At 46.8% G+C, this 14,942-nt stretch overlaps 1 protein-coding gene across 1 annotated transcript in view; it reads left to right on the forward strand.

Moving 5' to 3' along the window:
• The first annotated feature begins 394 nt into the window (after positions 1-394).
• The window catches only part of MCPH1 (microcephalin 1), a 440,996-nt gene continuing 426,448 nt past the window's right edge, over positions 395-14,942 (forward strand). Inside the window, exon 1 of the mRNA XM_063442914.1 lies at positions 395-499. Within this exon, the coding sequence (XP_063298984.1) occupies positions 445-499 (55 nt within the window). The 5' untranslated portion in view covers positions 395-444. The remainder of the gene's footprint in view (positions 500-14,942) is intronic.

Below are 14,942 nucleotides of genomic sequence, written 5' to 3' on the forward strand. Positions count from 1 at the left end.
ACTTATATTTATTGATTGATTGTATTTTATCGTGGTGTCAGTAGATCCGGGTTTTTGGATTCTTTATTTAATTTTAAGATGGCAATAGATATCACCTCTGACACTTTGATTGACTTGGTTCGTTTGGGTAAGTATGGCATCAAATTAATATTTTTCCACAATCTTGAAAAAAAGAATAACCTATCTTTACTGATTCATTGTATTTCTCTCCCGCTAATAAAACAATGTTACTGTGCCAAGTGCAGTGAGCAGCATGCACAGACAACCAGACCGCCATCAAAGGCGACCCTGAACAGACAGTACATGGTATCCATGGTAACCTAGCAACACTATCGAGCGTCTCCCTCCCTGACGTCACTTCGCGCTGCGCCATGACGTTGCAGAAAGCGGAAGTGAAGTTTGAAGCAGTGGCGGGTTCTGATCGTGGAGTGCTGGAAGAGAACCATGGACTTGTCCGAGCCCTTATCTCCGGCCTGCGGCAGCTCGGACGTCCTGGCAGGTAAAACGCCACCGATTACCGTGTATGACGTTTCTGCAACGTCATCACAGGAGCTGCCACTGGACACGCAGTGTGCTCTGCTTCTGTGTGTCTGTACTGGGGGCACTGCGTGCACGGTGTCCGTGGCACTGCATGTCTGTATCACAGAGATATACACCCACATTATACACCCTGCTGTAACTAATAATAATAATAATGTGTCTGTGCTCACTTTCATTTTGCCATCACTATTAAAAATGTTTAACTCGCCAGGTTATTGGTAGATTTGTTTTTTCGTTTTGTAGAGCCAGTAATTTATTAGAACTCGGCCTACACAGTTTGTGATGATTTGCATGCATTCACTAAAAAGTCAAAATATGGTTTAGTGATCCCATAGCCTATTTTAGACAGGAACCAAAAAGCAGTCCATGTGTGTAACCAGGGGAATAGTTCTGCATATTGCAAAGAAAAGAAAGTGAGCGACTACAGTGCTGGACCAACCAGCAATGATGTCTCACGAAAGATTACGAAGGTACTTGAGGGCATGGACCCTGAGTATATGTATCAAAGAAAGCAAGAATAAAGTGGGGTGGGAAGTCCTAGAGTAACAATTCATTAAAGTGGTATAAACCTTTATTAAGCTGAAAATATAAATGATAATGTGCAAACCCAACATAAGTGAGAAAAATAATAATCATCATAAAGTGATAATACACCTTTAAAATCTGGGTAAAGTTGTCCTTAATAACCAAATTATGTACTTAGAGGGCTATATGTGCATTCAGTAAGTATCCTCAAAAGGGTTAATAAATATATAGATACCTCTAAAGTACTGGTATATGGGTAATTTGTGGTATAGGGTATAAAGAGTGTATATCAGGTAATTTATATCTCAAGGGTACAGATATTGTAATAGAGGTAACATATAGAGGGAAGCAAGGGCTGATAATTACATGATTTTGCTATTGCACGGACACGGAGGCAAGTATTTGCATATCCCTTTCTTTACTGTCCACAATAGCAGCAAAGAACATTAACCCCTTAAGGACCGGCCTGTTTTTGCGATGTTTGTACGTTAAGGACCAGAGCAGTTTTAACACTTTTGTGGTGTTTGTGTTTAGCTGTAATTTTCCGCTCTCTCATTTACGGTTCCCATACAAGTTATATATTGGTTTTTTTCACGACAAGAAGGGCTTTCTTTACATACCATTATTTGTATTATGTCATACCGTATTTATCGGCGTATAACACGCACTTTTTTCCCCTGAAAATAGGGGGGAAATCGTGGGTGCGTGTTATACGCCGATATCCCATAATTACTTACCTGTCCTGAAGCGTGGGCCGGAACATGAAATTAAAGTTCCTGTACCGCGGTGCAAGCTGTGAAGCCGGCCCACGCTTCAGGACAGGTAAGTAATTATGGGAGGGGAGGGGGAAGTACACTATGGGAGGGGAGGGGGAAGTACACTATGGGAGGGGAGGGGGAAGTACACTATGGGAGGGGAGGGGGAAGTACACTATGGGAGGGGAGGGGAGGGAAGTACACTATGGGAGGGGAGGGGAGGGAAGTACACTATGGGAGGGGAGGGGAGGGAAGTACACTATGGGAGGGGAGGGGAGGGAAGTACACTATGGGAGGGGAGGGGAGGGAAGTACACTATGGGAGGGGAGGGGAGGGAAGTACACTATGGGAGGGGAGGGGAGGGAAGTACACTATGGGAGGGGAGGGGAGGGAAGTACACTATGGGAGGGGAGGGGAGGGAAGTACACTATGGGAGGGGAGGGGAGGGAAGTACACTATGGGAGGGGAGGGGAGGGAAGTACACTATGGGAGGGGAGGGGAGGGAAGTACACTATGGGAGGGGAGGGGAGGGAAGTACACTATGGGAGGGGAGGGGAGGGAAGTACACTATGGGAGGGGAGGGGAGGGAAGTACACTATGGGAGGGGAGGGGAGGGAAGTACACTATGGGAGGGGAGGGGAGGGAAGTACACTATGGGAGGGGAGGGGAGGGAAGTACACTATGGGAGGGGAGGGGAGGGAAGTACACTATGGGAGGGGAGGGGAGGGAAGTACACTATGGGAGGGGAGGGGAGGGAAGTACACTATGGGAGGGGAGGGGAGGGAAGTACACTATGGGAGGGGAGGGGAGGGAAGTACACTATGGGAGGGGAGGGGAGGGAAGTACACTATGGGAGGGGAGGGGAGGGAAGTACACTATGGGAGGGGAGGGGAGGGAAGTACACTATGGGAGGGGAGGGGAGGGAAGTACACTATGGGAGGGGAGGGGAGGGAAGTACACTATGGGAGGGGAGGGGAGGGAAGTACACTATGGGAGGGGAGGGGAGGGAAGTACACTATGGGAGGGGAGGGGAGGGAAGTACACTATGGGAGGGGAGGGGAGGGAAGTACACTATGGGAGGGGAGGGGAGGGAAGTACACTATGGGAGGGGAGGGGAGGGAAGTACACTATGGGAGGGGAGGGAAGTACACTATGGGAGGGGAGGGGGGGGAAGTACACTATGGGAGGGGAGGGGGGGGAAGTACACTATGGGAGGGGAGGGGGGGGAAGTACACTATGGGAGGGGAGGGGAGGGAAGTACACTATGGGAGGGGAGGGGAGGGAAGTACACTATGGGAGGGGAGGGGAGGGAAGTACACTATGGGAGGGGAGGGGAGGGAAGTACACTATGGGAGGGGAGGGGAGGGAAGTACACTATGGGAGGGGAGGGGAGGGAAGTACACTATGGGAGGGGAGGGGAGGAAAGTACACTATGGGAGGGGAGGGAAGTACACTATGGGAGGGGAGGGAAGTACACTATGGGAGGGGAGGGAAGTACACTATGGGAGGGGAGGGAAGTACACTATGGGAGGGGAGGGAAGTACACTATGGGAGGGGAGGGGGGGGAAGTACACTATGGGAGGGGAGGGGGGGGAAGTACACTATGGGAGGGGAGGGGGGGGGAAGTACACTATGGGAGGGGAGGGGGGGGAAGTACACTATGGGAGGGGAGGGGGGAAGTACACTATGGGAGGGGAGGGGGGAAGTACACTATGGGAGGGGAGGGGGGAAGTACACTATGGGAGGGGAGGGGAGGGGGGAAGTACACTATGGGAGGGGAGGGGAGGGGGGAAGTACACTAGGGGAGGGGAGGGGGGAAGTACACTAGGGGAGGGGAGGGGGGAAGTACACTAGGGGAGGGGAGGGGGGAAGTACACTAGGGGAGGGGAGGGGGGAAGTACACTAGGGGAGGGGAGGGGGGAAGTACACTAGGGGAGGGGAGGGGGGAAGTACACTAGGGGAGGGGAGGGGGGAAGTACACTATGGGAGGGGAGGGGGGAAGTACACTATGGGAGGGGGGAAGAATACTATGGGGGGGAAGAATACTATGGGGGGGGAGAATACTATGGGGGGGGGAGAATACTATGGGGGGGGGAGAATACTATGGGGGGGGAGGGGGGGAGAATACTATGGGAGGGGAGGGGGGGAGAATACTATGGGAGGGGAGGGGGGGAGAATACTATGGGAGGGGAGAATACTATGGGAGGGGGGGAGAATACTATGGGAGGGGGGAGAATACTATGGGAGGGGAGGGGGGGAGAATACTATGGGATGAGGGGGGGGGGAATACTATGGGAGGGGGGGAAATTTCCTGGAATTTCTTTCTAAAAATGAGGTGCGTGTTATACGCCGGTGCGTGTTATACGCCGATAAATACGGTATATTGTATTTAAAAAAAAAAATATGGTGAAAAAGTAAAAAAAAAAACATGTTTTTGGACTTTTACTTGAAAAATCTTTTACTTATCTACAAAAGCTAATGAAAAAAACTGCTAAATAGATTCAAAATGTTGTCCCGAGTTTAAAAACACCCAGTGTTTACATGCTTTATTGCTTTTTTTTTGCAAGTTATAGGCCTATAAATACAAGTAGGAAATTGCTGTTTCAATATATATATATTTTAAATGTATCAATAGTGACATTGTAACACCGTTATGTCATAAATCCCCGAAACACACCTAACATGTACATATTTTTTTTAAAGTAGGCAACCCAGGGTATTCAAAATGGGGTATGTCCAGTCTTTTTTAGTAGCCACCTAGTCACAAACACTGGCCAAAGTTAGCATTTATATTTGTTTGTGTGTTAAAAATGCAAAAACCGCTAACTTTGGCCGGTGTTTGTGACTAAGTGGCTACTAAAAAAGGCTGAACATACCCCATTTGCAATACCTTGGGTTGTCTTCTTTTGCAAATGGTATGCCATCATGGGGCTAATTCTCATTCCTTGGCTACCATACGCTCTCAAAGGCAACCTAACCAATCTGACAAATTTCAATAAAAAAAAAAAAAAAGTAAAATCAAGCCTTATATTTGACCCTGTAACTTTCACAAACACTATAAAACCTCTACATGTGGGGTACTGTTATACTCAGGAGACTTCGCTGAACACAAGTATTAGTGTATCAGAACAGTAAAATATATCACAGCAATAATATCCTCAGTGAAAGAGCTGTTTGTGTGTGAAAAATACAAAAAACTTCACTTTCACTGACAATATCATCGCTGTGATATGTTTTACTGTTTTGAAACACTAATATTTGTGTTCAGCGAAGTCTCCCGAGTAAAACAGTACCCCCATGTACAGGATTTAGGGTGTCATAGAAAGTTACAGGGTTAAGCACAGTGCTAGCAAATTAAATTATCTGGATTTTCGGCCTGGGTTGGCAGGCAGGTCCCTCAAATTGCAATCATTAAAATTACTTAATAAGGTAAAAATATTACATAAATACGCACGTATAATTTTAATATATATACATATTTGACGTCTACGTGTATATTTATGAAATTATTTATGTAATTATGTATGTGGACATATGTATATTTCGTATTATTTTTATTTATTTATACATAGATATATATATCATTACATTCTAAGTGTATTTTGATATACATATATATATCAATATCAAAATACTGTTAGAATAAAATTGCATATATATATATATAATTTTTTTTTAATTATTAAAAATAATTTTTATTTTTTATTTATTTTTATTAACATATTATTTGTATTTTATAATAATATATATACCATATATATATATAGTTATTATATATATATTGTATATATTCGTGTGTATTTTTATATTAATATAAGTATATATAAATATAAAAATACACTTAGTATGACATTATATATATATATGATATATACATATATTATATATAGGTATATATAGATATAATACATGTATATATATATACACATATTATTTTTTTTACACTGATTGGCTTTTTTTCACTTTATTTTTTTATTTTACACTTGCAGGGAGACTGCCTGTCAGCACAGACAGTCCCCCTGCAGGCAGACACATGGACCCATATTGCGGTCATGTGATCGAGTGATCACATGGCCGTGGGGTCCTGATCCGCCGAGGGAGGACTGCCCGGGCAGACAGGCAGTCCCCCTGGACCGGGAGGAGAGCTGATCGCCGCCGTGGGACCGACGGCGATCAGGTAAGTAGCCCCAGACCGTTATGACGGTTCAGGACCGTCAGCGGTCCAAACGCACGTTTTACCGCTGACGGTCCTGAACCGTCAGCGGTCCTGAAAGGGTTAACAGAATTGAAAAGAAAAGATAGTACATGTTCACACACAGGCCACGCCCCCTTATGTCCAGTATAATACCCTAGTCCGCCTTCCCATTTCCCTCTTTCTGAAGGTGCTACATGAAAAATTTAACAAACGTAAGAATATAACATGTAGGTAACTGTCAACAAAACTTTGGGCTTTCTGTAACCCGCATAACTGAGTCCCATGGAATCAAGTTCATAAATAGGTGATGATGAGCCATTTCCACTGGATGAGAAGAGTCGTTTCATCCGGGCGTGGCAGCGTGTCTCCGGCTGACTCGTGCAGGTCCAGGTCAGGCTGTGAAAACATAAGCGACAGGAACCCAAAGGCTAAATCGGATCTGTGTACCTATATCAAGGCCGGAAGAGGCTAAAATATACATAATCTCACCTGAGCGTCATGCTAGTGCAATTGCATCTATAAGACAAAGAACCACATACATAAGTGCAACAAAATGTCCCACTTACCACCTGTCCGTAGTCGTCCGTATGCAGACGATGTGGGTGGGAAAATTTGCGGAATAAAATCCTCACATACTTACGCAAGTTGGGTGGGACAATACTCGCCTCCGTGTCTTTATTAAAATCATGACTTTTCGTCATGCAATAGCAAAATCATGTAATTTTATTACAAGACACGGAGGCTCGTATTTGCAAGTTTAAAGCTGGTCCACCACTGCCGTAAACGGGTGAGTAGTCGGGCGAAAGTAATATTCTCGGAATGTCGACTCTCTAGACCAATCAGCCATCCTCATAAGGTCCTCCAGGCGTGCCCCAGATGTGATAACTGCGGATGCCAAGGCGCTCCTTACTGAATGAGCCCCGAAGATGGAGGTATCGATACCTGCTCAGCCGAGTAGCCACTTCAACCAACGGGATAGGGTAGTGCTTACCACCGGTTTAAAAGGTGGACGGAGTGAGAGGAAGAGCTGGGGTGTAGTCGCCACCCGGTTAGTACGAGTGCGATCCTCGTATTCTCTTAAACACGCCACCGGGCACAGTGCTGGTGTAGATGGGAAAGCCGGGTATGAAACCGATCTAATAGATGTTTTGGTTCGTCTATTGATGGTGAACGTTACCCCGTCAGGGGTGTATGATCTAGCGTCGCGGTCCAAGGCCCGGACGTCCGATACTCTCTTGCAAGCTATAAGGCAAAGGAGACAAAGTAATTTGGCCGATAATTGGCGTAGGGAGAGATCCGGATTCGGAGGCCAGGCGAGGAGGAAGGACAAAACAGTGGAAACATCCCAAGTGGAGGAGTAGCGGGGCCTGAGTGGTCAGGAAAGTCTGGAGCCCCTTAGGAGTCTGCACACTAGTGGGTGTTGACCGGCTGGGTTTCCGTCCAAGCCTTGATGTGTCGAGGAACTAGCCGATCTGTATAAATTGAATAGTTCGGTATGCCTTCCCTTCCTCCAAGAGGGATGTCAGGAAATCCAGAATGAGTGTCACAGGGGCTGAAACGGGATCCACGTTCCTAGCCATGCACCAGCTAGCCCAATTTCTCCAGGCTGACCCATATGCTCATCGAGTGCCCGGAGCCCATGCATCCGCCAAGAGTCGTCGAGTAGAGTCCGAAACACCTCGGATTTCCCAGGGTCCCCTGAAATGCGCCAGGCCAGTAGGCTGAGAGAGGCATTCACCAGGAGGGGGTGACAATCCCCTGACGGGGTCCTGAGAAGGTCCTGGAAGGTTGGCAGCAATCTGGGGAGATCCACTGCCATCTCCTATAGCTGTGGGAACCATGATTGCGTCCCCCAGAAAGGGGCGTCCACGGCTTCTGCCGATGGGTCTGGTCTCCAGCTGAAGAAAAGCGGGAGCTGGGCGTTTAGTCGGGATGCGAAAAGGTCTATAGCAAAAGGACCCCACAGAGATGATATAGTGGAGAACACCTCCACGTCCAATTTCCAGTCGCTGGCGTCCGAGAGATAGCGAGAACTCCAGTCCGCCTGGACATTGTGTAACCCTGGCAAATATTCTGCTTGAACCATTAGGTTCCGTTCCAGACAGAACTCCCAGAAGTCTTTTGCTAATCCGGCTAGGAGCGCAGAATGGGTACCGCCCATGTGATTGATGTACCGCACTGCTGAGACATTGTCCATGCGGAGGCGGATACATCCATGTGCCTGATCTTTCGCACAGCTGCGGACTGCGAAGGAGCCCGCCAGGAGTTCCAAGGCATTGATGTGTAACCGGGCTTCAGTTTCCGACCAGCGGCCTCCCGTAGACACGCCTGCGCAGTGAGCGCCCCATCCCTGTAGGCTCGCATCTGATTCTATGGTGAACTCCAGGAGGGAGCCGAAGATCGCCTTGCCATTCCAAGCGGACAGGTTAAGAATCCACCAGCGGATTTCGTCTTTTGTCTCTCTGTCCAGAGTCACCAGGTCCGCGTAGGACGCGCCTTCCCGTAGGTGCGCAATCTTGAGTCGTTGTAGTAATGTAGAGGGGCGGGAAATACCGCCTGAATGGAGGATGTTAAGAGGCCGATCAAGCGAGCTAATTGTCGCAACGTGAGTTGCGGTCGGAGGAGTGCCCTGCGCAGCTCTTTGCGGATCGCACAAACCTTGCTCGTGGGTAGGCTCAAGGATTCTTGAAGTGAGTCCACCATAAATCCTAGTAATTCTATTCGTGTCGTAGGGGTCAGACGGGATTTCTCCCAGTTGATGATGAACCCTAGACGGGAAAGGAGATCTATTGCCAGTTTGATGTGTCGTAAGAGAACCTGGTGAGCTTGAGTCATGAGTAGGATGTCGTCTAGATAGACGATAAGTCTTATCCCTCGACTGCGTAGCCAGGCCATCGCCTCGCGGAGGAGCTTGGTGAAGCACCAAGGGGCCGATGAGAGGCCAAAGGGGAGGCAGGTAAAACGCCAGGTCTTGTTGCGCCAATGGAAGCGTAAGAGGTCCCGAGAAGTTTCGCTAACAAATCTCCGTGCTTGAGTAGGTCTCTCAGGAGTATACCCTCCATCTTGAAATGACGATACTTTACCAAGTTGTTGTGGGGGCACAGGTTTATAACCGGGTGCATAAGGCCACCTTTTTCCTCCACGAAAAATACATTGCTCAGGACCCCAGCGTTGCCTATGGGTGCCTGTTCTATCGCCCTCTTGTCTAGGAGGTCGAGCAGTTCCTCGTTGATCAACATGCGATCGTGCCGAGAGAGGCAAAGTTGTCTGGGGGAGGGGATACTTACCGGATCCCCCACTAGCTCTATGTGAAACCCCCGTATTGTGTTGACCACCCAGGTGTCGGACGTCAGGCCCGACCATGCTGGGAAAAAAAGTTGGAGTCTGCCCCCTACACAGACATGAGAAAAACATAGATGTGTGCACAGAGTATGAGAATTGTAAAGATTCACCCTAAGGTCGTCTTGAGCCAGTGTATCCATGGAAACCTCTTGAGCGCCATTGCCGGCCGCGGGATGGGAAGAATGGCGATCGGCCCCTTGTGTCGTGATTGGTGGGGCGTTGAGTAATGGAGCCTCGTCCCGCACTTCGGGACTGGAAATAATTCCGGCCGGCCAGACGGCTCCTAGATCTGCCGGCCCTGGTAGAGACTCGTCCCTGGAAAACCTTTCTCATAGAGGTTTGTGCTTTATCAAGGGCAGTGAACGTGCCCACGTAACGCCCCAAATCTTTGATAAATGAGTCTCCAAACAGAAGGCCCTGGGCATCTTTGCCGGCTTCCGTGAGGGCCACGTTGGCTAATTTGGGGTCAATTTTAAAAAGTATGGCTTTACGCCGTTCAATTGATAGGGAGGTATTCACACTCCCGGCAATGCATATTGCTCTTTGGACCCAGCCATGAAGGTCATCGGGGTCAACCATGCGGTGTTCCGCTTTGGCGTCTTCCACCAGGTCAAACAGTTTGGCCAAGTATGTCTAAGTGCTTGTCTTGGCAGGCACGCAGGGCTGAGTCTAAACCCTTGCGTGGGATCCAGCCCAGTTTGGTTAGGTACTGGGTCATTTTTGGGTCCACTTCTGGGGTGTCACACACTTTATTGGGGACTATTGGTCTGGGGCATTCTGCCCTAAGCTTGTTTCTTGCAGCCTTACTGAGTGGGCGCCGTACCCAGGCTTTTAGGTAGCCTGCAACATGGTCCGCTGGGAGCCATTCCTTGGGTGGTGAAGCTCGTCCGGGTCAAATAATGGCTCTCCCAGCGGATCCACTAGGGCGGACCCCGCGGCCGCGGGGGTTGCCGTCCCTATTTCACCTCCATGCGTCTCCGCTTGTGCGGAGGAAAAGAGGTCTGTGCCCCACTCAGGTCTCTCTGTATCTGAGTCGGTCTCTGACTCGATCTTGGCCTCCTCCCCTGACCCGATTTCCGAGTCGGAGTCGCTCTCAATTTGTGCTCTCGCACATTTCCAAAGCCGCGCCCGTTCTGCCTGGTGCGGAAAGGCTTGTTTGCGTGCTTGGGTCACGCTTTCAGGGGCGACCAATGGTGCGCCAGTCTTGGTGTTTCTGGAGGCAGGAAGAGAAATATGTTTGGCTTTGTGCGTAGCCTTTCTATGTACCTGGTCACCAGGCTGTCCTATAGGGCGCGTGAGGGTTGCGCCTAAATCACTGGGATCTGCGTCCATAGGCCGTGCCGAAAGGGCTTGGGCAATGGACTGAGAGAGGGCTGATGGCATAGATCCCATTGCTGCCATAATGGCGTCGGACATAGAGCGCTGAAGCGCAGTGAATTGGTGTCCCTCTGAAATATGGGGGTTATCGCCCGAAGAGAGCGGGCTTGACATGGTGGTCGAGGTCTCCCCTAATGGGGTGGTGGTGTCCCCATCCGAATGGGCGGGGGAGACGGCATATTGGGTTTAGGCATAGTAATAACAATGCTAGGGATAAAGTCAGTGAGAGTAATTTACCCAAACTGACTGTTAAAGTAATAGTAGAATTGCAATATTCAAAACCAGATAGGAGAAAGGTATTTAAAAAATGCTGACAGACAGACGACAGAGACTCTCACCAGGGCCCAGACCGTTGGTATGAGGAAGGCAGGTCCCAAAAGGGGGGAGGAGAAACAGGAGGGTCACTGAGCTGACCAGAAAAGAGCGGGAAAAGAAAAAAACGAATTAAAGCAGTGAATAGATAGAAGGGTTTAAGTAAAGTGAATAAAAAGGTGAACAGACGTTCGTCTAAAAAAATTGAATGAAAAATTCATCTAAAATGAGGGAAAACAACCGGATTACTAATGGGGAAGGTGTATAGAAGACCCCGGTGAAACGCACGAACGTAGGGTTCACCAAAGGGACACGGAGAAAGTAGTACCCATGGAGAAAATGGCGCTAAAGCGCTGAACAGAGACCAGAAAACAGGTATAAAGTCTAGTGAGAGAAGGAGGTCAGGATTTCTCACAAGGAATAAAGGTGGGGTGCCCCTAGTGAGTATGAGGGCACCCCCCACGATCTGGGAACCTGGGAGTACAACGAAGAACTAATATTCAGTCACATAAAATACATAAAGCAGGATGTAAGGAAAAGATTAATAAAATTATAAACGTATAGAAATGAGAATTAAGTATTATCAGAGTATAATAAAAAGGTACTTATCTGACGTGGTAGCAGCAAAGAAAGAGGGAAATGGCAGGCGGACTAGGGTATTATACTGGACATAAGGGGGCGTGGCCTGTGTGTGAGACATATACTACCTTTTCAATTCTGTTCTTTGCTGCTATTGTGGACAGTAAAGAAAGGGATATGCAAATACTCGCCTCCATGTCTTGTAATAAAATTATAGATTTGCATTTCCTATAAACCAGAGTTAGCCATTAGTGAGGCTGCTGTTCTACCTAATGCTGATAGATGCTTTTTAGTGTGTCTATCTGACAGCCTCGTGGTATAGCGAGCCAGGAAGCTTCTTCTGTATAGCTGCTCTTGTGTTCTCTGGTTTATATGTATACCCTTTGTGGTTGCTAGCTGATTACCTATTCCTACCGTTATTTCACTGTAGGGTCACAGCTTTCTCCCCCCTACTTATCTCAATAGGAGCCACTTGTGCAGGTAATCCTGTAACAGTGGAACATTTACCTACTCCAGGGGTAGGCAACCTTCGGCTCTACAGATGTTTTGGACTACATCTCCCATAATGCTTTTACAGCCATATTGCTGGCAAAGCATCAAGGGAGATGTAGTCCACAACATCTGTAGAGCCGAAGGTTGCCTACCCCTGACCTACTCCATACTGACTCCTTATCCTCTTGATTGGATAAAATTAGGTAGTCACACTTCTTTATCCCTTTGAGTTGAATACTGCTTACAAGCTTCTTTTACTGGTAGCATTTTAGCTAGGATGCTAATCTATCTTTTTGTGTCGGCTGTAACGCTACTTTGTTCCACTTTATGCATTCTAATTGTGCTGATTTGTAACTAATTGGGATATAATTATCAGCCCTCGCTTCCCTTGAGTCATAAATTACCTGATATACAGTCTTTATACCCTATATCACGAATTACCCATATACCAGTACTTTAGAGGTATCTATACATTAACCCTTTTGAGGATAATTACTGAGTACCGTATATACTCGAGTATAAGCCGACCCGAATATAAGCCGAGGCCCCTAATTTTACCCCCAAAAATTGGGAAAACGTATTGACTCGAGTATAAGACTAGGGTGGGAAATGAAGCAGCTACTGGTAAATTTCTAAATAAAATTAGATCCTAAAAAAATTATATTAACTGAATATTTATTTACAGCGTGTGTATATAATGAATGCAGTGTGTATATGAATGCAGTGTGTATGAGTGCAGTGTGTATATAATGAATGGAGTGCAGTGTGTGTATATGAGTGCAGTGTGTGTATAATGAATGCAGTGCAGTGTGTGTATGAGTGCAGTGTGTATGTATGAGTGCAGTGTGTATGTATGAGTGCAGTGTGTATGTATGAGTGCAGTGTGTATGTATGAGTGCAGTGTGTGTATATGAGTGCAGTGTGTGTGTATGAATGCAGTGTGTGTATGAATGCAGTGTGTGTATGAGTGCAGTGTGTATGCAGTGTGTGTATGCGTGTAGTGTGTGTATATGAGTGCAGTGTGTATATGAGTGTGTATAATGAATGCAGTGCAGTGTGTGTATATGAGTGCAGTGTGTATATAATGAATGATGAATGCAGTGTGTATGTGTGAGTGCAGTGTGTGTGTATGAGTGCAGTGTGTATGCAGTGTGTGTATAATGAATGCAGTGCAGTGTGTGTGTATGAGTGCAGTGTGTATGAGTGCAGTGTGTATGAATGCAGTGTGTATATAATGAATGCAGTGCAGTGTGTGTGTGTGTGTGTGTGTGTGTGTGTGTGTGTGTGTGTGCGCAGAGCATTGGTGGGGGTTGGGCATTTTATTAATTATTTAATTATTATCTTAATATTTTTTTTTTTGTTATTTTTTTTAGGTAATTATTTTTTTATTTTATTATTAATTGTATTATTTTTTTTTTTATTATTATTTTAATATTTTTTTTTAATTATTATTTGTTTTATTAATATTTTTTATTTTTTCTTCCCCCCTCCCTGCCTGTTAGCTGGCCAGGGAGGGGGGCTCTCACTCCCTGGTGGTCCAGTGGATGGGCTGTAGGAGGGGGGCTGGCAGGAAGCTGTAACTTACCTTCACCGCAGCTCCTGTCAGCTCCCTTCTCTCTCCTCCGTCCGTGCAGCTCCCAGGTCAGCTCCCTCTGCAATTCTCGCGGCCGCGCGGAGCGTTGCCACGGTAACCCGTGGCAACGCTCTGACCCCGCGGCTCTCGCGAGAGTTGCAGAGGAAGCTGACCTGGGAGCTGCACGGACGGAGGAGAGAGAAGGGAGCTGACAGGAGCTGCGGTGAAGGTAAGTTACAGCTCTGCCAGCCCCCCTCTCCCCCCAGTCTGTATTATGGCAATGAAAATTGCCATAATACAGACACTCACTCGAGTATAAGACGAGTGGGAGTTTTTCAGCACAAAAAATGTGCTGAAAAACTCGTCTTATACTCGAGTATATACGGTACATAATTTTGATTATTCAGGACAACTCTACCCAGATTTTAAAGCTGTATTATCACTTTGTTTATTATTATTTTTCTCACTTATGTTTGGTTTGCACATTATCATGTATTTATATATTCGGCTTTATAAAGGTTTATACCACTTTAATGAGTTTTTACTCTAGGAGGTACCTTTTGAATGGAGTAGGCGTCCGCCCACTTTATTCTTGAGTTCTGCATATTGCACCACATTATAGCATTTTGTTCCATAATGACTCTATATATACACACAAGGCTATTCTCTAAAGTCAGAAGTGTTGGAAATTCAGAATTAAAGGGACACTATAGTCACCAGAACAACTACAGCTTATTGAATTTAGTAGAGTAGAATCATTACCTTAAGGCTTTTTGCTGTAAACACTATTTTCAGATAGAATGCAGTGTTTACATTACAGCCTAGTGATAACTTCACTGGCCACTCCTTAGATGATTGTTAGAGATCCTTTCTGGGTCCTGGCTGCCTAAAATGCATCCAAACATTCAGTATTTCCTCCCTCAGCATGCAGACACTGAACTTTCCTCATAGAGATTCATTGATTCAATTCATCTCTATGAGGAGATGCTGATTGGCCAGGGCTGTGTTTGAATTGTGCTGGCTCTGCCCCTGATCTGCCTCTTTGTCAGTCTCTGTCAATCCTATGGGGAAGCATTGTGATTGGATCAGGCTACCACTTCTGCTGATGTCAGCGGGCAGGTCTAAAGGAAACATGGACAATATATGCAGCTGCAGACTTGAATTGAAGTAAGATTTTACTATTGCTAGGGAAGCATGAGGGGCTAGATGGTGGTTTTAACCCTATGCGGTCAGGAATCCATGTTTGTGTTCC

This window comes from Pelobates fuscus, chromosome 2 (assembly GCF_036172605.1).
Source record: "Pelobates fuscus isolate aPelFus1 chromosome 2, aPelFus1.pri, whole genome shotgun sequence".
Taxonomy (NCBI): domain Eukaryota; kingdom Metazoa; phylum Chordata; class Amphibia; order Anura; family Pelobatidae; genus Pelobates; species Pelobates fuscus.